Here is a 22,935-nt window from a genome sequence, read left to right on the forward strand (position 1 = left end):
TGTGCAGATGGGCAAATTTCACTCTGATGGCCCTCAAGCATAATCCCAAAATATTTCCTCGGCAGGACCTCTCAGTGAGCAGGCTGGATGGCGTGCTCTCCACGGGCTTTTATTCAGCAATTCTCATTGTCCGTTACATGGCTCCGAGCACTATTTACTGTACGGCGTCCAAATTCGGCGCTGAATACAGATGTATTTGTCTCCTCGTGGGGCTTTCAGCAGTGCTATTCACCCCAATGCTTTAAAAATCATTAATAACAATGTCCCTGCAACACCATTCTAAGCCGATGGCTCCCAGTGCAAGTGTTCCACACCCACTTCCCAGGGGTACTGTGCCATTTCGGGGCCTCACTATTTATCCTGGATGCAGAGTTGCTCATGGTGCCTCTCATTCCCAAGCCAGCCCCACTGGCACAAAGCACCCTGTTGCACAACATCAGCATGCTTCATGTCTCTAGCCCTCATTCATTCTCACATCCACCCTTCTCCCCAGCCTGCCTCTTTGTCCTGGCCATCACTCGGAGCCTCTGCCCTGCCAGCAGTAATCCTGAGGTGCTGTTGTTCCCTAGGACTCTCTGGTTCCCACACCTGGGCGTGGGGGATTGAAAAAGCCGTGGCTAACATTTGCAAAAATACCCACTGGGTTTTGTGTGGTCAGTTCAAAACATTTCAGCGTTTTGTTTTGGAGAGGTGCTGTGTGGAAGAGAACACCCTGTGGATCCCAAGCACAGGGGTAAGCTTTATCTGCTTCACAAAGTGCCTCACCAAGCTGAGCCCCAGACAAGAAGACATAATATTATTATTGCTGTTGAGGTGGTGGTGTTTGCGGTTGTCACGGCTGCCTCAAGCTGTCACCTTTAGGAGTTGACAGCCTTGCATCCCGAGCTCACAGTGTGTGTGACCCTTAGAGGCCAAAGTGATGATTCATGAAGGAAGAAGATCTTGTCAAGATCCTTGTTCTCTGGATGCTAAACAAAATACCCAGATCCCCAAGGTTTGTGGTTTGAGGAAAAGCCTCTGTGGCAGCTACAGTGGTTGGTATTGCAGAGATCTTCTGCATGAGTAACATGTGATACCAAGTTTATTTAACCACAATGTCAAGCCCCAAATGGTTTTCATGTCATCATCTTCCACAATCAGGACAGTTGCTTCAGTTCAAAAACTTGACTTAAATGTTAAATTTATTAGCAATATTTTAGTGTCATTTGTTGTTTCAATAAGTGAAGAGGCAGACACTCCAATACCTTATGAAAATCGTACTAGGTTTTGGTTTATTGCAAGAAGCCAGCCAAAGGTGGCCTGTGGTCTTAGTTTATGAAGAGACATCAGGGTTGATTGAAAAGAGAAGCAGGACCAGGGCAACCATTCCTTTTCCCCACTCATAAATCCTCATAGCCAAATTGCTGCTAGGTCAGACCATACTCTGCTCTGTTTCAGGGTGGAAAGCACAGGTGGAAGATAGACAGGAGTGTCTGTGTGTGCTCGTGCAGTGAGACCAAGGTGGACTGGCTGCAGAACGTGGGAAATGAAATTATTTCACCTTTGAAATCAACAGATTGAAGGCCTTGGGCAAACCAAGAGCATTATTAACTGTGTCTCTTTAGGATGGATATATGACCTGGGGAGTCTGTGAGCCAGCTAGGAGGCTCAGCAAGCAGATACCAAACTTGCTGGGGTGGAGCTGGTCCCCCCTCGGATTAGGGAGACAGGACACGCCGCCCAGAGATCTCTCCAGCCACATCATCCCACTGCTTTCCAGTTCTACCCAGGGACAAACAGCTGCCTGCAAAACAAGAGGCCCTGGCTGGGATGTAGCCTTCTTAGGGAAATACAGCACAAGAGAGGTGCTGATAGTCCTGTGGGGGAGGGAATGAGATAAGTGAGGTGCTGGAGCTCGTGGCATACAAGGGGAGGCCGAAGGAGCTGTTTCTTTCAGCCGGGATTAGAGAACAGTTAGGAGGTAACCAATTACGCTCTTCAGCTTTTTTCTTTTTCTTTGGTGTGGAGGGGTACAGAGAAGTCAGAGCCAAGTTCTTTTGACTGATACACGGTGAAACGCCTGTGAAATTTGCAAGAAGGGAAATTGTGACTAGATAAAGGGAAAACCTCCTTCCTAAAGGTAGTTCAGCGCTGACACAGGTTTCAGTAGGGGCTGGGGAATCTCCTCACCTTGAGATGGTCAAAAAATGCCTGGCCAAGGCCCCACGCAGCCTCATCTACGTCTGGAACTAGCCCTGCTGTTAGCAGGGGTTTGAAGTCTAGACCTCCAAACAACTCATCTCCATCATCCCGTGAAACTCTGACTCTAAAAATACAAAGAGCCCCATCTCCCTTTTGACACACAGCATATAGCAGTCTCCTTGACAGAAGGAATAAGGAAGCAAGTTATAGCTGCTTCCACACTGAGATGTGCAATGCTCTAGGATGCTGATCTCTGCCTAGAGAGAGAGCTTCGTAATGTCCTCCTGACAACCTGTCCAAGCTGTCTGTATTTAGTCTTCCAGCAGCAGAGCCAAATACTCTCCTTTTGATTAAGTTGCTGATCATCTCATAGGAATTACCCAGCACCCAAATTTTTTGACTTCTTGTCAGATGTTCATCAAGACAGTGTCCCTGACAGCCTCCTATATTAAAGATATTGGTTTCCCAAGGCTGGATAACATCCCATTGTTCTTGAGACAGATGAGAACATACTAGAGAAATTCGGTAGCTCTTCATCATTAAGGCTTTTCTCTGCACTCTACAACAAGCCTAATTCAGTGACATCTCCCCTTCCAGCTCATTTATGGGTGCACGCATGTATTTAGAAAAAAAAGAAAAATTCTTCAAGCTCAGGGGGGAGGGGGTGCGGGGGGGAGGGAGCACCTAATGTTATATTGTCCCTTTAACAGTTAAACATTGCTTTGAAGATGTAATCTAAACAGCGTATGATTTGAGAGGTAAAAGAAAGCAAATCCAGCAGACGTTCCCATTCACAGATAGCATCACATTGCCAGCCCATCCCCGTGCTGTTACTCATACTCTGACTGCACTCACATTGCAGCACAGCAATCTGATGGAGACATCAGCTTATACAACAGGAGTCCTCAGGTGCGGGAATAGCCGAGTGCTTGGACATTTCTATCACAACGAAACCACAACCAAATCTCTGCCACTGAGCCAAAGAGAAAGCAACATAAGCATCTTAGGATGCGCTGGCTCAGGACAAGTATTTGCAGTGGCCCAAGCAAACATGCCAGCATCACGTACTCCTTCTGTACATCGTGCCAGCAGTGAGAAACTCTTTTGATTTAGAAAAGGCACCAAGGTGAGGTACTGCTGTGGCGGGATGTGTCCCCATCCCCTCAGGGCTTTCACGATGTGTTCGTAAGCCCTCAGGGCTTTCACACACCTTCCCTGACACAGGGACGTGATGATGCCTCAGAGGCAGAAACCCTTCCCTGACAAATTCTTCCCACGGTGCAGGGACATGTACACCACTGCCCTGCTGTTGCAGCCTTGCTGCATTTAAGTGGGCAACGCCAACTACCTCGGGCACTTAATTGCCTTCCTTGTACAGAAGAAGACAAATGGGAGGGGCGGGGAGGGTGGGGGGGGGGGGGGGGAAGGGGAGATGCTCTTGGGAATATGAAAGGTAACAAAGTTTTTTTTTTTCCAAAAAAACCTGCCCCGATTGCTAAGCGGTAGCCATACTATTCACAAAATCCCAGTATCTAAAACAAAGGAGCAGTGAGGTGTACAACCGGAAAAGACAGCCCACTGCCTGTACCCAAAATGCACATTCCATCAGGAAAACAGCGCCGTCACGCACGCAACCGCTTTTGCGGGAGACGTGACTGTGGGGAAGGGCTGGGGGGGCCCGCAGGACCCCGCGGAGTGCCGGGTGCTGCCGAGGGGGACGCGGAGGCGGGGGAAGATGGAGCAGAGCCTTCCCGGACTACAGCTCCCAGAGAGCACGGGCGAGCGCCGGCCTGCAGCCGGGGCACAAGCTATTCCCTGCCACTGAGATGTGTGTTGTGTGCACTGGTGATGCCCTGGAAACCAATCCTGTCTCTACCCTCGCATTCTCCCTCCCACCCGCTTCTCAGTTCTGGGCATGTGTGCCAAAGTCTTTGTCTTCCTTTCTTGGACTTAGTCCTTAATCTGTGCTATTTAGTAAAGGATCAGCAGTGAAATGCCAGCGTTTTAAAGTTTTGTTGTTGGATTTTAAAGTCTGCGTTACGATATAGTCAAGGGGGCTTGCGACTTACTGAGAAACCTCAGTCTTTACCCTTGTCGTTGCTCATCACAAATGACAAGAGTTAAGCAAGGGTCTGGAAACTTTCTGTCGGGAAGTGGGGCAGGAGCTGAGTGTGCCCAAGAACACAGTAGGGCTACTGACTTGAACATAATGGTGGGCAAGGTAGTTTTATCATTTATTCTCCAGTTGGATTTCTCACAGTAGCACCCCCAGCCTCCCTCCTTCCTTGGAGTCCGTCCAGAACAAAGCTGTTTGTTGAGCAAGTGCTGGGGTTTGCTGGCACCCAGCCTGCTGGGGCACTGGCTGGAGCACGGGCGGCTTTCCCCAAATACTGCTGAGTTGCCCCTGTGAAACCAGATGGAACTGAGAGAGACTAACACCCCACCTACGCCTCTACTCACTGCTCTACTAGCCCCTTTTGGGGGAGGACAATCAGCTTTTTCCCTCTCAAAGACTTGCCATTGCAGTCTACCATCACTTGAGTCCAGCGGACTGGGGGCCCACCCTGAGGTCTTTACATCAGTGGAAGGTACGATTAAAATCCCTGCACAGCAGATGCAACATGGTTTGGTGGAGACGACAGGGGCAAGTCATCCCACATGCCTTCCCTTTGGTGTTTCCCAGCTGGTGGCCATCAGAGCAGTCTGGCTGTGGGACAAAGCTGTGAAAGCAGGTGAGGGTACCTGGGCCTTTTCTTCCCCTTGCCAGTCCCCTCTGCTTTGTTACCTTTCTGTGTGTGCATCTCCTGCTCTGATGGCAAAATGTCCCCATTTCCCAAACACTGGCATCTAGAGATAAACATCAGGCCAAGTCAGGCAACTCAGGTGTGAAATACATTTTAATAGAGTTTAGGGATCTGTAGTTTGTCTGTTGCTCAGCTGAGCATGGGCTGTCCAGAAGGTGAAGCAGACATCGTGGGCAGAGGGGAGGGTGAAGGGGTGCAAGAGGGAAGGGAACAGAGAGAAAAAGGTCACAAGAAGCAAATGAGAGCATGGGTTTGTTCACGGATGTGCTTTAATATATTGCCCCACAGTACTATGTGCTGAGCCAGAGACTGACAGCACACACACACACGCACACACACGCACACCCGGTGTGGGACAGCAGTGCACTTCAACGCTAAGCTGCCGGCAAGCACAGCCCAACACAGCACAGCCCAACACGACACTGCCGGGGCGGAGGCGAGGGACGCGCGGGCCCCACCGGGGCTCGGTGCAGACACACGCCTGGGGCACAGGGACGCCGTAGGCCAGGACACGTACACACACCTACACACATGCACAACGAGAGCGAGCCGCTGGCAACACTCGGCTGGACACAGCTACGGCTGCAGCAGTGTCCGAGCACACCGGCCGACGCACAGATGGTCACCGCACATGCTTCGGCGTACGAGGGAACACACCGGGCAGACGCTCCCGTGGTCTGACACGTGAGCACAGGGGCCCAGGCGTGGCCCTGCACAAACAACAGAGACACACAATGCCTAGATCCAGGAATGCTTATGACCCCACAGCAAGGGACAGGGTGTAGGCCGCTCTCTCATCCTTCACCTGGGTACATCTAGCCGGGGACACCTGAACTCGAGGGGTTTCGAGGTGAGAGGAAACCAGGTGACAGAGTGGGGAGAAAGAGCAAAAAAGGGAGCAGTGGAAGGAAAGGGGGGTTCAGAGTCTGTGAGGTGGGAAAGAGCAGCAGGGTGGCTGTGCCCTGGGGACAATGTTCAAAGAACACTTGGGTTGCGAAAGTTGTGTCCAGCGAAGCGTGCTTCATCGCCAAGCTCTTCCTCAATCCTGCAGGAGAGAGACAGCACACATCAGGCCCTCGTAGTGTGGGAGCATTGGAGGCACCAGGGCACCGGAAAGGCAGCTCATCAGCAGGAAGCTGACGTGTGCCTGAGGAGCTCAGCTCCTGCCAGCTGCTGTGCCTGCAGGGCTGCACCCTCATGCCAAGGAGGAGGAAAAGGGTCTGCGCCAGAGGCCTCCCCGGGATCATACTGTCATCTCTGTGCCTTGTCTTTATAGCATTTCACCCACGAGTCCCGTCTACCCTTGGGCTTTCAGCTTCTCCCACTCAATTAGTCACTCCCCCGTTCTCTCTTCTGCGTTCCCATCCCTGGAGCCCCTTACCTCATGAGCTGGTTGTATTTAGCCAGGCGTTCAGACCTGCAGGGAGCACCCGTCTTTATCTGTAAAGCATTCCCCAAAGCAAACACTGTAAGACACTGTTATGATTTGTACCAGTTTCCCATGGCAGAGCAGGGGATTCTGTTTTGACACCCCTTTGCTTTCCTCCAGGCCTGTGCATGGCCTGGGGTTCACCTACCTGCCCAGTGCACAGTCCTACAACCAGATCAGCAATGAAGGTATCTTCAGTCTCCCCAGATCGGTGGCTCACCATCACACCCCATCCATTCTCCTGGGCCAACTTGCAGCTGCAGGAAGTGAGAAATGCAGTCAGTAGCTCCTACTCCTATAGCCACCACGTGCACAGGGTAAGATCCAGGGACCCTGTGCTCCCACTCCCAGCATCCTACACTCTGGTAGAGACACAAGGCTATTGACCCAGTGCATAGTGTGACACCTTGCTGTGGTTCATCATTCACATGACAACAAGGGCAGTGGGCTGGACTTACGCTTGGATGGCCTCTGTGACAGATCCAATCTGGTTGACTTTGAGCAGGAGGCAGTTGCAGGCTTTCTCCTCAACAGCTCGCTCGATGCGCTTGGGGTTCGTCACTGTCAGGTCATCTCCCACTATCTGAATCCCCACATTAGCAGTGAACTTAGACCAGGCCTCCCAGTCATCTTGGTCAAAGGGATCCTCAATGGAGACCACTGAAAGGACAACAGAAGAGACACGAGTCAAAGCTGCCTCCCTTCCCACCCCAAAAACACGGAGCGTTTGTGCCTGGTCAGTGCACAGCCCCAGTGCTGGTTCCCTACTGCCCTGCACAGCAGCTCACCTGGGTAATCACGTACAAAGCTTTGGTAGAGGTCGCCCAGCTCATCTCCAGAAATGTAGCGGCTTGGGTCATCTGGGGACTTGAAGTCCAGGTCGTATTTGCCATCACGGTAGAACTCGGAGGCTGCCACATCCATACCAATGACAATCTTGTCCGTGTAGCCTGCCTTGTCAATAGCTTCCTTGAGCAGCTCCAGAGCTGAGAGGAGAATTGCAGTCAGGAGAGTCAGCCCATGCAGAGAGCTCTGCCTTTTGGTGGGAGCCTCCCCTGGAGAGGTCCCTAGAGCCACTAAGAGTCTGGTGGTGTGATGGAGAGGTAGAAGGGAGCCCAGAGCCCAGAAACATGCCAAGGAGCTGTAGAGGCTGTGTCCAAAAGGACAAGGAGGAATTAAAATGCAATCCCACAGCTCAAAGACAAGTTTGTGGAAGTCCTTGTAAAAGTGTGCACATGCATAAAAGGTTTGTATGGAGAGGCTGTGACAGATCGAGGCCACCCCAAGGAGAAGGAGCTTAGAAACACTCCCTAATACAGGAGGTCAGTGACACTGAGGCATCATCTTTTGAATCAGTCTGGGGAATGCTGTGAGCTGAGCGTAGGAACCCATAGCATTGCAGGCAGGGGTACCCCATCTCTGTAGGGCTCTCACCTTCGCTATTTTCCAGGATGTTGGGGGCAAAGCCTCCCTCATCACCCACATTGGTAGCATCTTTGCCATACTTCTCCTTGATGACACTCTTGAGGTTGTGATAGACTTCAGCCCCGATGCGCATGGCATCGCGGAAGCTTTCGGCTCCCACAGGCAGGATCATGAACTCCTGCATGGCCAGTTTGTTGCCCGCGTGGGAACCTCCATTGATCACGTTGAAAGCCTGGAAGAGTCCATAAGAGAGTCAGAGCTGAACTGGTCTTGGCACCCCTTAGAGGTGGCTCTCAGATGTGTCACCTTGCCCATTCGTGCCACATCCCACAGGGTAACATAAGCACATTAGGTACAACCATCAGATCAAAGGCACATGAGCCTGGAGTCTTCCTTCCAGTAGTGGCTCAAAGCAGATGGTTGGAAAGGATTTTCCCACCTGTTTCCCTCTCAGAGATCTCCTGAGCTATGTGTGTTTATCTATGCAGTGTTTATCTGTACATGTTTATCAACAATGCTGTAAGTCTCTCTTCCAGGACCTTTTTTCTTGACCCTGAGAAAATTTTAGCATCCACAACATCCTTTGTGAAGGAGTTTCTCAAGGCAGCTTCCCCTATGAAGACCCATATGCCCTTGTTTTGAACTGTGCTCCAGAGGGTTTGCATGATGCTCTCTGGTTCCTGTGCTAAGAATGAGATCTTCAGTCAGCCCCCCACCACAACCTCTGCTGTATCCTCCTCAGGTTCCTTTCTTCCAATTGAAACTTGACAAATCTCAGGCCTTGGTTTGCTCCCCTGACAAGTGCAGTGCACTCAGCTGATGTTTCAGTCCCATATCCCTTCCTTATCTACCTCCTAACACCTTTGAAGTTTCTTTTGGAAACACCACTCTTTCGGAGTTTCTGAAGGCAGATGTCAAGGACAGAGGAGTCTTACTGGCACAGGAAGGATGAGGTCAGAGTTGCCGGCCAGGTCAGCGATGTGCCGGTACAGGGGCACATCCTTCTCCGCAGCTCCCGCCTTGCACACGGCCAGCGAAACTCCCAGGATAGCGTTGGCACCAAACTTGGCTGTGGGCAAAGGAGAAGATTGACTTTTCAGGTGGAAACATCCTGCCCAGTGGGTGCCCTTGCCAGCTCAGGCTTGGGCTCACCACAGCTCTGACAGTGCCCCCTGCTCTAGCCCTGCAGCCTCCCACGCTCATAACTTCCCAGCCAAAAAGAGGGAGGAATTACATTTGTTCTCTGTGCCGTCCATCTCAAGCATCAGATTGTCTATCTTCTCTTGATCCACAACAGAGAGGCCCTGCAAGAAAGAAATAGCTCCTGAGAAGGGGATGATTGGAATAGCTGCTGGCTCTGGTGTGTGGGAAAGCGGGTGTTGATGGAGAAGCTGGGGGGTACAAGGACCTTTTCAGCTTGTGGAGGAACATATACACACAAAGCTCTGGAAACTGATGCCTTGGTATTTAGTCAGGTTAGGTAACCACAATGGTGTTGCTGCAGTGCAGAGTAGATGTACCCACAGTGGAGCCCTGCAGCCCAGGCAAGGCCACGCATTACTGGGGACACAGGACTCCCTCGGGGAATTACCCAGCCTTTTGGCAGCTTCCAGGGAGCTTTGTGGTGCTGTGGCCACACAGAAGCTAGGCAGAACCACAGAACATGTTCAACCTCAAGCAAGCGAATGTAGCCTGGATGGAGCCAATCCCCATGAGGGAGGTGGAGAGCAAGATTAGACCCAACACAGGCAGCCCTCCACCAGGCTGGGTATTTTTCAGGGGTGGAGAGAACTGGGCTCTCGGCCAGAGCCAACCATGGCTACATGGGGTGTAATATGTGGCTTCAGCTCAGCTCTCCTCAAAGCAGGCTCCAGGTCTTCAGGTGTAAACAGGCTGCAGATGTGACACCACTGCTCTGCAAGGCTGTGCCAGACCCTGCACGATACAACCATTGCTCACCACACCAGGATGAGGCCACAGACATGTGGATGTGATTCAGTGCTTGACGGGGAGCACAGCTGAAAGAGGGAGTGAGCTCTACAGGGAGCACCGGGGGGACTAGTTAGGCTGCACAGATACTGCGGTGGACCAGGAAGCGTTAAATCCTTTCCTCCCAGAGAAAAGATTGCTGTGGACACACACAGGCATGGAGGGCAGGAGGGGTGTGCCCAGGTTCACAGAGAGCATCGCTATGTCTGTCAACCCAGTGAGATGAAGAGAGGCAGAGACAGAGATCAGGGGACAGAGACGGACCAGAGTAAGCATTGGACAAGGGAGAACAAAGAGAAATCCTTACAGAGCCCACGAGAGCTGGGGCGACAGTGCTGTTGATATGATCCACGGCCTGCAGGACCCCTAAAGAAGGGAAGAGGCAGAGAAAGAAAGAGAGAGAGAGACAGAGAGTGAGGCAGAGAGGAGTGGAAAGAGGGAGGGAGAGGACTGATAGAGAGACTGAGAGAGGGAGACAGCAAGGGAAGATCGAGGCCTGATCTTTCACTTTACACTAGGTCTGTGCCTCTGTGGTCTCGCTGAGGGCAGTGGGACACGTCCGTGTCACACTGATGGATGGGCAGTACCCTCCAGCAGAGCCCCACCCACAGGCAGCCCCGAGGATGAGCTGTGGAGCAGGCATCTCCCCACCTTTTCCAAGGAAACGTGACTTGTCATTGTCTCGCAGCTCCAGCGCTTCGTAGATACCAGTGGACGCTCCACTGGGGACGGCTGCACGAAACATGCCTGGGAAACAGCAAAACGAGGTGTGAGACAAGCAGAGGGTGAAGAGGAAAAACTCTCATGCACCTGCTTCTGCCCTGCTTTCACAGGGAAGGATGCAGCAGCTGCTTGTGCAAATGGATGGCCCCGCTGGCTGGCTGCTCATGGCTGGTCTTCTCAGAGGTGGAGCACCTCAGTGGCAGAAATAAATGCACCCAGGGCTTCCAGACTGAGGAACCTGGATGACAGGCAACCAGAGATTTCCACTGATCCCAGAATTGTGTATGATGGGTGGAAGTCAGGTTCCTCAGCTCTCCTCCTGGTTCCAGAGGCAGCCTGACTCACAGCCACCCTCAGCTTCCTCCCCCTCAGACTGAGGTTTCTGCCTCACTGAAGAAGGAAGACAACGGTTGGATGCCCGCTCTGGCCTCTCACTGCTCCTCACCCCTCAACCCAAATAGTTCTGGGCCCAGTGCAAATGCAGCTCTTCCAGTTGAGACCCATGCATGGACACACCTGCACAGAGATCTCAGGGACAGAGCTTTACCCCTGCCATGAGCATGGCCATGGATGTGCTACCAAACTTCCACTGTGCCCCAGGACTAAAAGCACAGCTGCAGCAGGGGGATGATGAGAAGGTGCATAAATATTTATGATAAAAAAAACTTCCATCCCTGCTACGAGCAGGTGCATGGCTCAGGTCACATACAGGACAGCCAGCTGTCTTGTCGTGATTTGCCTGGCACATGTGCAGAGTTGCTGAGCACAGGCACAAGCAGAGCCATGAGCAGAGCTTTGGTCTCTGCCTCTTCCCCTGGCTTGTTGTCTGCTGGGGGTTCACCAGTGAGGACCCTCCATGCTCTCGGCATGCCAGGCTGCTGCACAGCACCAGCTCTGCTGCGGTGGGCAGGGCTTTCCCTCCGTCTTTCATCATCCTCAGCCTCATACCTTTGTGTGTGTACAGGTCCACCTCAACAGTGGGGTTCCCACGGGAGTCCAGGATCTCACGGGCATGGATCCTCTCGACTGCCATGGTGAGTCTGTGGAGAGAAGAGGACAGGATATGTTCAGCTCAGAGGCTCCAGGACGTGGTGCTCACCCCTACTATGTCTAGACTGACAGAGAGAAGGAAATTAAAGGAAAAGTGAGCTTAGAAATTTGGGCTAAAACTATTTGCCCCAGGAAATTTAGAAATTCACGCAGACTACAGGAATCTACAAACATTTTCCCAGGAACTGGCTATCTATTTGAATTTACTCTGTCCCTCTGCCGCAGATGACAAACTGGGAGCTCTCTCTGCCTTTCTCCCTGCGTCACAGCAGAGCACCCAATATGAGCCTGGATGGCAGGGATGGGGAGGGTGCCACGGGCAGCAGACAGGGAGGGATCAGCTGGCGCAGCGGGGAGGTGCCCCTGGCTCTGGCGTCAAGGACGGGGCACCGGCTCCTGGCATCTCCTGTCCCCTTGCCGGGAGGCGAGGACAGTGCCTGCCAGGCCAGACAGCAAGCGGCTGCTGCGTCCCTGTGCAGTGAGCAGGGAGCCAGCCGAGCGTGATGGGCAGGGCAGGGGGCAGCCAGTCAGTGGGGACCCCCAGCCCCTCTCCAGCCCACGACAGGGGAGCCATCCCAGCCTGACTGTCCCAGACCCCAGCCATGTCCCCCTGCTGAGCGCCTGCTCAGCCTCTGTGTCCCCCTTGAGCTGCAGGGTCAGGCTGTGCCAGGGTGGCGGGAGCGTGGAGCCTGGCAGCCCAAGGAACCATCTTGCTGAAGGCCACAGTCCCTCAGAGGTGGCAAAGAGGGCTCTGAAGAGAGCGGGGACCTGGCCCAGCTGCCAACCCTTCCCTCTGCTCCTGAAGGGGAAGCAGATGAGACCGGGCTGGATCTCTGTTGGATGAGGAGGGTGAGGAAGCCTAGCATTTTGAGGCATCTGCTTAAACCTGAAGTAGAAAACATGCTGGTGGGTGATGATGGCTGTTTGAAAGAGCTTCTCTTGCTGCAGTTTGCTCTCTAGGGGTTCCAAACCAGCTCATTCCCCCCATGCCACCTTCTCATTCCCCCGGCTGTGGGTCTGTGCAGTGCCAGGGTGCTGCAGTAAGGTGTGTCCCCCCATGCTCCCAACACTGCCAGGTTTTCCTCCCCTGGCTCCCACGGATGATTCCCTCAACCCTGAGCAGGGCTGGCAGAGGCCAGGGTAGTCACACAGCCCCAGCCAGGACCTCCCTGTGGTGTGTGTGAGCAGGGGTACAGCCAGCACAGGGGCAGGGGGAAAATGAGCTTGAAGCAGCACATCACAGTACTGAGGGGAGCTGAGAAGCAGGATGGGGAAGCCAGAGTCAGCGCTTGACCCCACTGCCCAGGGTGGGTGGAAATCACAGGGCTGTGAGGAAATCCTGCTGCTGCTCTGAACTTTCAGCCAGAGCTTCTCGTGTGGGGAGTTTCAGTCAGCGACTCCAGGGTTCTCTGGAGCCTGCACAGGGCCCTCCACCATGTCCATCTGGGCTGGGATCCCCCATCAGCCACTTTGGCAGTGCTCCTGACACCATCTGGCACACGCCACAGGAACTTCCTCCAGAGTCGTGCCGGCGCAGCCAGCCGTGAGCTTCCTTTTGCAGCAGTGTCCTGGCCATGCCTCAACAGCCTCCACTGGGTAGAGAGGGACAGGACCCCGCTTAAAGCCATCTTTGACAGCAGAGCCCTGCCAGATGCTGTGCCTCTCTGCTTATGTGGTCACGTTGCCCCTGGTCACATCCCTGTGGCCACATCCACCTGCCCTTCTTGGAGCCAGCTCCGCGGAAGCCAAATGACAAGCCCAAATCCAGCCTTGCCTGCCCCACCCCATCACTTGCATGATCTCCTCTCCCTTGTAGTCCTTTAAACCCTTTTCTCCACTTGTGTTGCTGCCCCATGTCCCCTGCGTTCGCTCTCTTTTGAACAGAACCACCCTGAAATCCCTGGCATCAGCTGCACTGTCCTGAAAGGAGGTCAGAGGCGGATAAGCTGGGATAAGGGATTGGGATGGAGCCATAGCTGGGAAGCCACAGACCACATCCAGGAAGAGAGAGGAGGCTGTGCAGCCCCCCGTGAACAGGGGCTGGGCAGCATACGCTGCTGCAGTGCCTTCCTGTGGAGCTGGCGCTGGCAGCAATTCCCTGTCCCCGCCAGGCCAGCACGGTGAAGACCTTTCCTCCAAGGCACCGCCACCAGTCCCGTGTGTGCTGCGATTCCCCCGGGCTGGGCACTGCTCCCAGGAAGCCCGCACTGCTGCAGTGTCGTGACTGATGCAGCTATTGCTTGCCTGACTGTCAACTCCTCTCCCGGCTCTCCCCCTCCCCTGTGGTGTGGGGCTGTGCAAATAGGAAAACATCCCCTCTCCTCCCTCCCCCTCCCTGAGCGCCCGTGTTTATGTCAACACCTCGGGAGACCGGGGGGGCTGGTCCGCTTTGAGGCTGGATCCTTTCCCCGGCGGTGCCCAGGCTGAGCGTTGCCTTCTCCCCACTAGCACCCCTCCCCCCGGGAAAGCTCCATCCCGCAGCACCTCCCGACAGTGCCCTTGGGAGCACCACCTATCTTCGTTGGTTGCCCCCGCTCCTGCAATTCCCCGGGTTCACGTCTGAAATGATGACTGCCGGGAGGGGAAAGGGCGGGGGGGCTAGGGAAGGAGGGAGTACCTGAAATTAAAATACGAAAGAAAAGTCAGAAGGATGGGGGTGAGGAGAGAGAGGTGGGAGGAGCAGGGGGAGGAAGTGAGGGGAGTTTAGTTGTTAATGCCGCTCACCGTGTTCCTTCTCCGCAGGGACCCCAAAGTGCGTGTGGGGTGTGGAGGGCACAAGGTGGGCAGCAGAAACATGCATGCGGTGAGGGGGTGCTGGCTGTGCGGAGACACTTACCTTCCTAGGGCAGGGGTGGACGAGAGATTGAGAAAGTGCTGGTAGAAAGGAGAGAGGACGAAGCTGAGGAGGGATGCAGGACCTCAAGGGGAGATGATGTGTCCTCTAAGCCAACGGTGGCGGCAGCAGCAGGATGGAGACGCCCCTGATAGGGCCGGGACAGCAGCATGTGACCCAGAGCTGCGATGAGTCAGGATTTAGCAAAGCTTTGCAAACAGCACGTAGGGGATGGAGAGAGAGAGAGAGGCAGGCAGCAAGGGATAGACGCAGACAGATGAGGGTGAGAGAGCCAGGGAATAGGAGTGGGTGTGCAGGATAAACAATTCCAGTCACTCCAGGCTCATTAATTATTTTTATTCAAATCAGAAAATCTTGCAGGATTTTTGGGAGTCATAAATCGAACCACAGAACCTGTAACTCTCCCCTTTCCCCTCTCAGGCCTACTGAGAATAGAACATATCAGTGCAGTGACTGCAAAAACACTGCAGTGCCTCAGGGCAGCTTCCAGGACCAGGGTGGGTAGCACTCCTTGTTTCTCCAGAGTAAAATGAGGTGAAGCTGGTACCTACAGCTCTTACTTTCCCAGCCTCACATATGGGGAAAGGCATCTCCACATCTTGACAGCCTCTGGGAACAGGTGTTAAAAACGGGCCACTCAGTCACTCAAGAAATTCTTCCATGTCTGGAAGAGTCGCATCATCCCTGAGAGATCCTTCTGTTTCCTGAAGTAGGGAAGAGGAAGAAGTTAATGACTCCATGCCCAATGTCTCTTCCCCTTTCACTGCCCTCTTTTGCTAGTGGGGTCAGGAATGGCAGCAGGGTTGCATGCTGGCCACCACAACCAGGTTGCAAAGCCTGGCCTCTTTTTCAGGCCCTTGTGCCCTTAAGACTGACATCCCTCACCCTTCTCCTCACGTAATACACTGGAGGAGAAGCTTTATCAGCATGTTTGATCCTTTTTCTTTCTCTTCACCTCCTTCTTAATCCCACACCGTGTTGCTCTCACCTTTTTTTTTTCCAGCCTTGTCCGACGGATTTGCTCTGCCTCTTCCCGCTCGTCTTCCTCAATGAATTCCTTGTCGAGGCGTTGCAGCTGTGGCAGCCGGGACAGGATCTCCAGGCGGTAATCGGGTTCTTCAGCACATGGATTGTCCATCAGCACCAGTGCCTGCAGCATGGGGAGAACCCGCAGTTTTTCCACCTCCTGAAAGCTTCTGATCCCATTGCTCCTGAAGAAAAGGAAGCACAGAGAGCAGGGGAAGGAGACCCATGCAAGTAGTGAAATCCCTTTGGAACAGTAAGTGGACAAGACAGACAAAGCAAAACTTAGCAGCATGAGGGACCATAGACCTTAGACCACAGATCTGTCACCTAAGATCCAGTTCTGTCTGCAGCTCCCCAGACTGAGGGACAAAAAGGACATCTCCTCTGGATTCCTCTGTGCTCAGACAGTCCATTGAACCGTGTGACGTCACCTGCGTGGCAAACGCCGAGAACTAAAGGGCATTTGCAGGCAGAACACAGGGAACACGCTTCGAAGGATCCAACTGACTTATGGCAAGGAATGAAAAGCCTGGGGTGGGGTATGAGAATGACTAGAGAGGCAGATATTTTCTGAGAAGCCCAGGAAAGGCCCTGGCTGTTACAATGCCTAGGCAGCTGCTGAGCACCAGTCAAGGATGGTAATATCAACCCATCCCTACCAGGTAGGTCTTCAACTTCCAAAAAAAAACCCCAGAAAATTCTAAAGATCTAAATGTGAGTGCAGTCTGTTAAAGGGATCTCTGTTCCCAACACAGAGCAGGGAGGACCCACCGTAGATTGAGGTACTGCAGGCACTTCATGCTATCAGAGAATCCATCCAGCGCCTCAAGCTTGTTGTCACGCAGGTGCAGAGTCTCCAGCTGCTCTAACTCCTCAAGGCCTTCAAGGCTGCAAATGTTGTTCTGGGCCTGAGCACCAGGGAGGCAGGAAGAGAGAAGGAAAAAGGGGACACACAGGAGAGGGAACAGCAGTTATTTCTGGCCATTAAGGCTCTTTCTACCCTTCAGACTCCCTGCCACTCATAACACAGCCTTCTCTGAAACTAGTTCAGATAGTTCAGGGTCTAAGGGTTCTAAGGATTCAGATTTAAGGACCAAAAGTTTGCTGGAAAAGTGTTTCACAGAGCATCATTGGTATCTGAGACAAAACCACCACAAGTGAATACTCCACTGCCAGCACAGCACCCCTTTCCATGGAAGTGCCAAATCTGGGCCTCAGAGAGCAACAGCATGGAGGGGAAAGCACACCTGAACCTAAAATGAGTGTGTTTAAAGGATGAGTAACCAGCCCCTCTCAGTCCAGGTATCCTCCAGTAGCTGCCTCTCTTACGGGGGAAATCTATGACCAAGAAGTCCCTTCTACCCCTCTGGGCTGTGTCTTCAGGAAGTTTAAAATTCCCCATCACTGAATTTCATTCACTTCACTGGGATGTGGGTTAACGAAGCAGGGAAATACCGAAGCTCTGAATTGCAGGTCTCGTTTCACAGCAGGATTTCGGCTGGAAAAGACCACTAGAGGTCTCCTGCCCAAGCGAGGGCTCCCAGCAGTGCCAGCACCTACGCTCTGCTCTGGCAGGCTGCTCACCGCCTTGTGCGGCCAAGTTTGGAGCGTCCCTGGTAGTTATCGTCTCCCCGCCACGTTCTCCAGCCTGGAGCTGAGCAGGGCTTCCCTTGCCGATGTGGCTCGGGGCTGCAGTCGTTAAGGATGCTGCGACCTGAATGAAAAACGGGGTGAGAGGTGCTGTTGTGCTCTCTCCCTCAGAGGTACCCAAGCAATGATGTGGGCAATACCTGAGGCTAAAAAAGGGGCACAGGCTGAACTGGTGGGATAGGAGAGCATTTTATGGCTGAGTCATTCAGGAGAAGAACATTTTGTAGAAAAGGAGGATTTTAATAGAAAACTGGACAAAGGAGAATCTGGACCAGCTGGGCCAGGTAAAAGGAGCAACGCCAGGACAAGAAGAGGAAAATTGTGTATTTAGTGAAAGCCATGTGAGCAGATTTAGCAGTCAGGAATGATTAGGACATTGTACCTCAGAGAAAATCGTGAGCTGGTGTGGGTGGGGAGCTCACTGATCACTGGTTTATAAAAGGAATAGTAACCTCCCATCACTCTCACTTTCTTCATCACTTCAGTGTGAATAGTTTTACCAGCTCTGGCCTTGCAAGCACTAGCAGGACAACGCAGAATGGATATTTTTCAGACTTGTTTCATTTATCCCCTAAATCAAACAACATTCTGTCTGACATGCCATCACTCTCCCTTAGATACCAGTTCTTCACCCAGATGTGATGCCCCTGTTCCTTAGGGGAAGTTACCATATGTTGCCCATGATTTCCTCTCTCCTTCCTGCACACTCCACCTTTCTCTAGTTAGCCTTTGCCACCACTCCTGCACCACAACCAGGAGCTAACATAGCCCTCCTGTGACCTTCAAAGTGATGCAAGTGCCACACGGCACACAGCCAGCTTGTAGTCTTCCTGCTAGTACATACCACTTTTTACATACTAAATTTCATCTGCAGCTATGTCACACATTAACCAAATGTGGTTCAATTCCTTAAATTGAACGCTTTGTCTTGAGCCCTGTCCTTGAGGTATCAGCTGCACCTACCCAAGGCTGAAGTAAAACCAAAGTCTTGGCACAGAAACCAAAGCATTACTGGGAGAGATTTCCCTGCAAAATGATTTAATGAGCAGGTGGACATGGGAGACAAATTCAAGCCCCAAAGATTCTCGAGAGTCAGTTGTTCTAGTTTTAATAATCACCCCTTGCAATTTTCCCATTTCACATGGGCAGCTCAGAAACCCCTCAGTCATGCCAGGAACCTTTCCTCAATAGAGATGCCCTGTTTGCTTCCCCACAATAACTCACTAAGTTATGGGTATGCTTTGAAATGCTGTTTTGTATCTAGTGACTTTTCCACTTCATCCATTCTTGGAGCATCTCTAGAAATGAAATCCCAGTTTTCCACCAGAAAATTACAGGCAATCTCAGCTAGCAATCTCCTCAGTGTTTTCTGCCAGGGAATCTTGATGAAAAGAAGCCACATAATTTTTCAAAGCCTTTCTCATATTTAATTGCTTTTCAAGAGGTAGTGACTCAGGACATCTGTTTAGTCTTTGCAAGCTGTAGCATAGTGTGATGCATGGGGCTAAGCCATACATACTCTCTTCGCTTGCATCTCTAGGAGTAAATGCTTCCTTGAAGCAATTGTTTATGGTATTAAGAAACTGCTTCTCCTATCTTAGTTGCACTGCATATTGAATCAATTTCTTTTTTGGCAGCTGTAGGTGTGAATCATATAATTGTGCTGGCTTTAAACCAGTATTTGATTAGGCTCATCAGAGAGGAGAAAGAGATATCGCCTCCCTTTGTGACCCAAAGAGCAAAGCTGTTGCTTTGCCCAGTGACCTCCAGTGGCCCCAGAGCACACGGAATACAAGCTTGCCTAGCACTGCCTGAAGGGGAAACTGCCCTCCTTGGAGGAGGCTGTGAGGGAAGAACCCGATGCACTGAACATCGACTCCTCTGTGATTTGTGGTTCGTGGCCACTCCCTTTGTGCTATCTGGGCTGCAGGTGCCGGGCTCTGCAGCAGCTCTGTTCCACTCCCCAGGATGGCTGATCCCTTACCAGATAGAGCTTCTTGAGCTTGGAAACACTGAGTCCTGCTGTGGTCTTTATACTGTTTCCTCGCAGCTCCAGGACTTGCAGGCTGGACAACTGGTCGTGACTCAGGCCCAGCACTGTCTGGATTTTATTTTCTGAGTGCCAGAGGAAGAAGAAACAACAAAGTTAATCCCACCTTTCAAAGAGAGTGTCCCCACAAGAATGAAGAGAGGTGGTCTGTATCACCTTTCAGGCTGAGGTTGGCTAGGAGGGGATGAGCAATGCCCTCCAAATCCTTGATGTGGTTGCGATCGAAGCTGATGACCTGGAGGTAGGGCAGCTCCTGCATGCTGGCACTGGTGAGCAGATTCCCATCCACCTTCAGCCAAAGCAGCTGGGTTAGGCTGCTCAGTGGGGACAAATCTCGCAGCTTGTTCTTTGACAAATCCACATACCGCAGGTGAATGAAGTGTTTGAGGAGGCTGATGTCTGTCAGGCCCCTGAGGGAGGGAGAATGTGAACAAAATACCTCTCATATTTCCCCACTAGCAGCTTTTGGGTTGCTCCTTGCCACTACTTTAGGGAGAGCAACCTTCTCTCCCACTTCCCTGCTGTCCTAGAAAGCCTTGCTAAGAGAAGGAAGAAAAAGGTGATAGTGACAGGCCAGTCTGTAAACAAGGATGAATGGTAAGATGGGACCTGCTTTCCTGGCAGAGGGAGTACTTATTCCCACTGAATTGTATCTGTCAGGACAGGGCACAACCAGAGCAAAAGGTAAGTGTTGGGGAGGGGTCTGTTAGCCAGTAGTGTCAACACCAAGGACTGTGTGGAAGGACTTTCCTAGTGGAAAAAATGGTAATTGAGATACCCTGTGAGGCTGCTGAAAGAAACAGTCCTACTGGGGCCTTCGTTAGGTCCAGGGTTATGTGGGTGTGCTGGGGAGACTGAGGCTCCAAGATCAAATGTCCCAAGGCCATTGTGGCACTGTATTTAGAGCTGCCTGCCTTAAAGGTTAGCAGTTAGCAGGACAGATGTCAATGGATATTTCTTGAAGTGCCTGTAGGGAGGCCACTCTGTTCAGGTCCCCCTGTGAGAACACAGTCCAGAGCGATGGGCAGGTTGCCCTCAGCCTTGGGGGACACTGATGTTCCCAGTGGTGCGTCTGGCCGCGGTGGAGGCAGTGCCCAGCCCAGGGCTGAGGATAGAGGCTATGCTGAGGCTGAGGCTATGCTGAGGCTATGCTGAGGCACAGACGGGAATCCAGGTGGTCAGAGAGCAGGGCCTGGATACGCTCCTACCCCACGTGGCCGGTCACCAGCTTGCGCCACAGCAGCTCCACGGCCACGGAGAAAGGGGCTTCTGCCGCGTCAGGCATTGCACTCACTTGTCTTTGGCTTCAAACTTCACATAGGCGTGGGCCAGCCCGTCGCCGGTCTTACTGAGGAGAGAGAGGCCCTCCTTGACGACTTCCTCCGTCAGGGGACGGGGACCCGGCTCCTGGGAGAGAAGGAGAGAGCACAACGCCAGCGCTGGCGCAACCGCAGCCAGGCGGTGCTGAGGGCCTCCCCCTCACCTCTTCTTCTTCCTCCTCCCTCTCCTCATCCTCCTCCTTCTCCTTCTCCTCCTCCCCTTCCAGCTCCTCGTCCTCCATCCTCCCGGGGCAGGCCGCGCTTGCCGCTTCCCGCGGCGGCAGCTCGCCGAGGCCCGGCCGCTGCCATGGGAACGGGGGCGGGCCCGCCTGCCCGGGCGCGGCGCGGAGCCACGGCCGGGACGGGCCCGCCGCTCTCCCCGGCAGCGCGACCCCGCGGCCCGGAGAGCTCCGAGCGTCACCACAAGCCCTTTGCGATACCACTCCACCTTCTCAGCTGGGTGACACCTGCATTTGTTAGCGTATCCAGAGGACCGAAGGATTATTTCGGTGGGAAGGGACCTGTGTGCGCGCCCCAGCTCAAAACGGGGCCGGTTCAAAGTCAGGCTGGGCTGCACAGGGTGGTGGTCAGTCGGGCGGTGAATGCTTAATTAACCCCCAATTTACCCTCTGGTGAATGTTTAGTTAACATGTTGAGCAGGGTCAGCCTTGGGCTCTGCATGAAGCCTCCCCGAACACGACCACCTGGATGCCAGGAGGGGGTTTTTGGGGCACACTGCTCCAGCCCTCTCCTCCGGGCTGTGGAGCCGGGAAAGGCTGAGGCTGCCCGTGCCCAGCCGATGTCAACAGCATCGGGTGTTTACCAGCTGGGAAGGCTACTCAGAGCTGATGGTCACCAGTGATCTGCAGTTAATACAAAGTCCAAGGCTCTGCTGCCTTTCCCTCCAGTGCACTTTGCTCCTTTGTAGTGCCTGGGTAACATTAGTGTTAGATAAGCTGGTCCAAGCAGAGCTGGACACACAACCATCAGCCATCACCCCTCCTGCAAAGCATCCCTGTGCTCATGGCTGCACAGCAAGCTGCCATCTGTGTCCCCTGCCTTGTCCTGCTGGACTCCCAGTGCCGACCTCTTCTCCTGTACTACACATCTGAATTCACTCCCTGCTCATTATCACACAACCACAGAATGGTTTGGATTGGAAGGAACCTCAAAGATCATCTCCTTTCAACCCCCTGCCATCCCCCACCAGATCAGGTTGCTGAGGGCTCCACCCGACCTGGCCTTGAACACCTTCCGGATGGGGCAGCCACAACTCCTCCGGCAACCTGTTCCAGTGCCTCACCACCCTCAGAGTAAAGAATTAATCTGCATATGAACACTTCCTTTCCTGCCTTGCTTCCTGCCTAAACATCCCCTAATTACAGAAGGAAACCCAAATCTTTAAGCTAGAGAAATTTTATTTAGATTATATATATCCCAAAGCTGATTATACTGATAATTAAGGAGGTTATGTGCTAAAAGCTGTCTCGCACACCCACACAGGAGCACAGGGCGATGATGGCAGGATGGGGAGCCCAAGCAGCACCTGCCAGGCTGCTTCCAGGCCCATCCCAGGAGCCATCAGCCCACTGAAGGCCCATTTCGAGGGGCACAGAGGCACAGTGGCAGGTGGGAACCCAAATTAAGGACTCAGAGAAAGGAACACCCTGTCCAGCCCCCTCCCAGGGGAGCCTCAGCCCCAGAGCACCTTTAGGACTGGGGGTGTCACTGAGTTCAGGGGTGTGGGACACAGGATAGGATGCAGGGGAAGAGCATTGGGGAATTGCACTGGACTCATCAAGGAGTGTTTAGAGCAGGAACCAAAGGCAGGAAAGGGAGGGATCTAGGTGATTTATAGGGAAACAAATGTGGGATACAGGAATAAAAAGGGCCAGCCACATGTAAATGGTTTGTGATGGTTTGTCCATGTCCTGCCCCTGATCAGTGCAGCCTGACCCGTCTTCTCATTAAACTTTCACACTTTGCCCTGGGTGAGGAACTTGTGGCCAGAGGACCACAGGGAGTTGGCTACTGGGGGGCTGGAGAGGTTGGGATCGAGGGGCAGCTACTGGGCAGTGCCTGAGCCCAGCTGCTGGAAGGAGACACACTGTACACATGTGTGAAAACTTCTGTAAATACACAGATGCTCACCAGTGCTCCTCCATCCTGCTCAGCTGGAGCAGGGGGTGGGATGAGGCTGCCAGTGCTGTGTGGGAGCGCTCTGTGTGCATGGATGTGTAAGCTGTGTGGCCAGCCATAGCTATGTTTAAGTGCAATATATTCAGTCACAGAATATTCTGAGTTTAGAGGGACACCTTTAAAGGTGATCACACAAGGATCCTTAGGTCTGACATGCATGAGTGGTGCCTACTGGGAATATAAGCTCAGCCTGGCTATTGTTTGGGGCTGAGAATACGGAGCCATCGCAGCCTCTC

At 52.9% G+C, this 22,935-nt stretch overlaps 3 protein-coding genes across 3 annotated transcripts in view; 1 reads left to right on the forward strand and 2 right to left on the reverse strand.

Moving 5' to 3' along the window:
• The window catches only part of PHB2 (prohibitin 2), a 99,788-nt gene that overhangs the window by 54,901 nt on the left and 21,952 nt on the right, over positions 1–22,935 (forward strand). The window lies entirely within an intron of this gene.
• ENO2 (enolase 2) lies at positions 5,075–14,524 on the reverse strand. Its single transcript, XM_069031416.1, has 12 exons — positions 14,438–14,524; positions 11,500–11,591; positions 10,480–10,575; positions 10,136–10,194; positions 9,074–9,143; positions 8,775–8,908; positions 7,849–8,071; positions 7,203–7,400; positions 6,873–7,074; positions 6,563–6,671; positions 6,367–6,425; positions 5,075–6,030 (listed from the first exon to the last, which is right to left on the reverse strand). The coding sequence occupies exons 2-12, from the start codon at positions 11,582–11,584 to the stop codon at positions 5,961–5,963; spliced, it is 1,305 nt and encodes a 434-aa protein (XP_068887517.1). The 5' UTR covers positions 11,585–11,591; positions 14,438–14,524; the 3' UTR covers positions 5,075–5,960.
• Positions 14,771–20,774, reverse strand: LRRC23 (leucine rich repeat containing 23). The gene is made up of 7 exons (XM_069018458.1): positions 20,665–20,774; positions 20,476–20,588; positions 19,338–19,591; positions 19,116–19,246; positions 16,253–16,389; positions 15,444–15,666; positions 14,771–15,159 (listed from the first exon to the last, which is right to left on the reverse strand). The coding sequence occupies exons 1-7, from the start codon at positions 20,740–20,742 to the stop codon at positions 15,097–15,099; spliced, it is 999 nt and encodes a 332-aa protein (XP_068874559.1). The 5' UTR covers positions 20,743–20,774; the 3' UTR covers positions 14,771–15,096.

The sequence above is a fragment of the Aphelocoma coerulescens genome, chromosome 1 (genome assembly GCF_041296385.1).
Source record: "Aphelocoma coerulescens isolate FSJ_1873_10779 chromosome 1, UR_Acoe_1.0, whole genome shotgun sequence".
NCBI classification, from domain to species: domain Eukaryota; kingdom Metazoa; phylum Chordata; class Aves; order Passeriformes; family Corvidae; genus Aphelocoma; species Aphelocoma coerulescens.

Coding starts and splice junctions, on each gene's coding strand:
- LRRC23 (XM_069018458.1), bottom strand. CDS start 20,742: ATGGAGGACGAGGAGCTGGAAGGGGAGGAGGAGAAGGAGAAGGAGGAG. Junction 15,667..16,252: donor CTGCAGTACCTCAATCTACG/GTGGGTCCTCCC, acceptor CCTTTTCTTCAG/GAGCAATGGGATCAGAAGCT. Junction 15,160..15,443: donor CAAGGCTGGAAAAAAAAAAG/GTGAGAGCAACA, acceptor TCCCTACTTCAG/GAAACAGAAGGATCTCTCAG.
- ENO2 (XM_069031416.1), bottom strand. CDS start 11,584: ATGGCAGTCGAGAGGATCCATGCCCGTGAGATCCTGGACTCCCGTGGG. Junction 7,401..7,848: donor CATCCTGGAAAATAGCGAAG/GTGAGAGCCCTA, acceptor TTCTCCTCTCAG/CTCTGGAGCTGCTCAAGGAA. Junction 6,031..6,366: donor AAATACAACCAGCTCATGAG/GTAAGGGGCTCC, acceptor TCTCTCCTGCAG/GATTGAGGAAGAGCTTGGCG.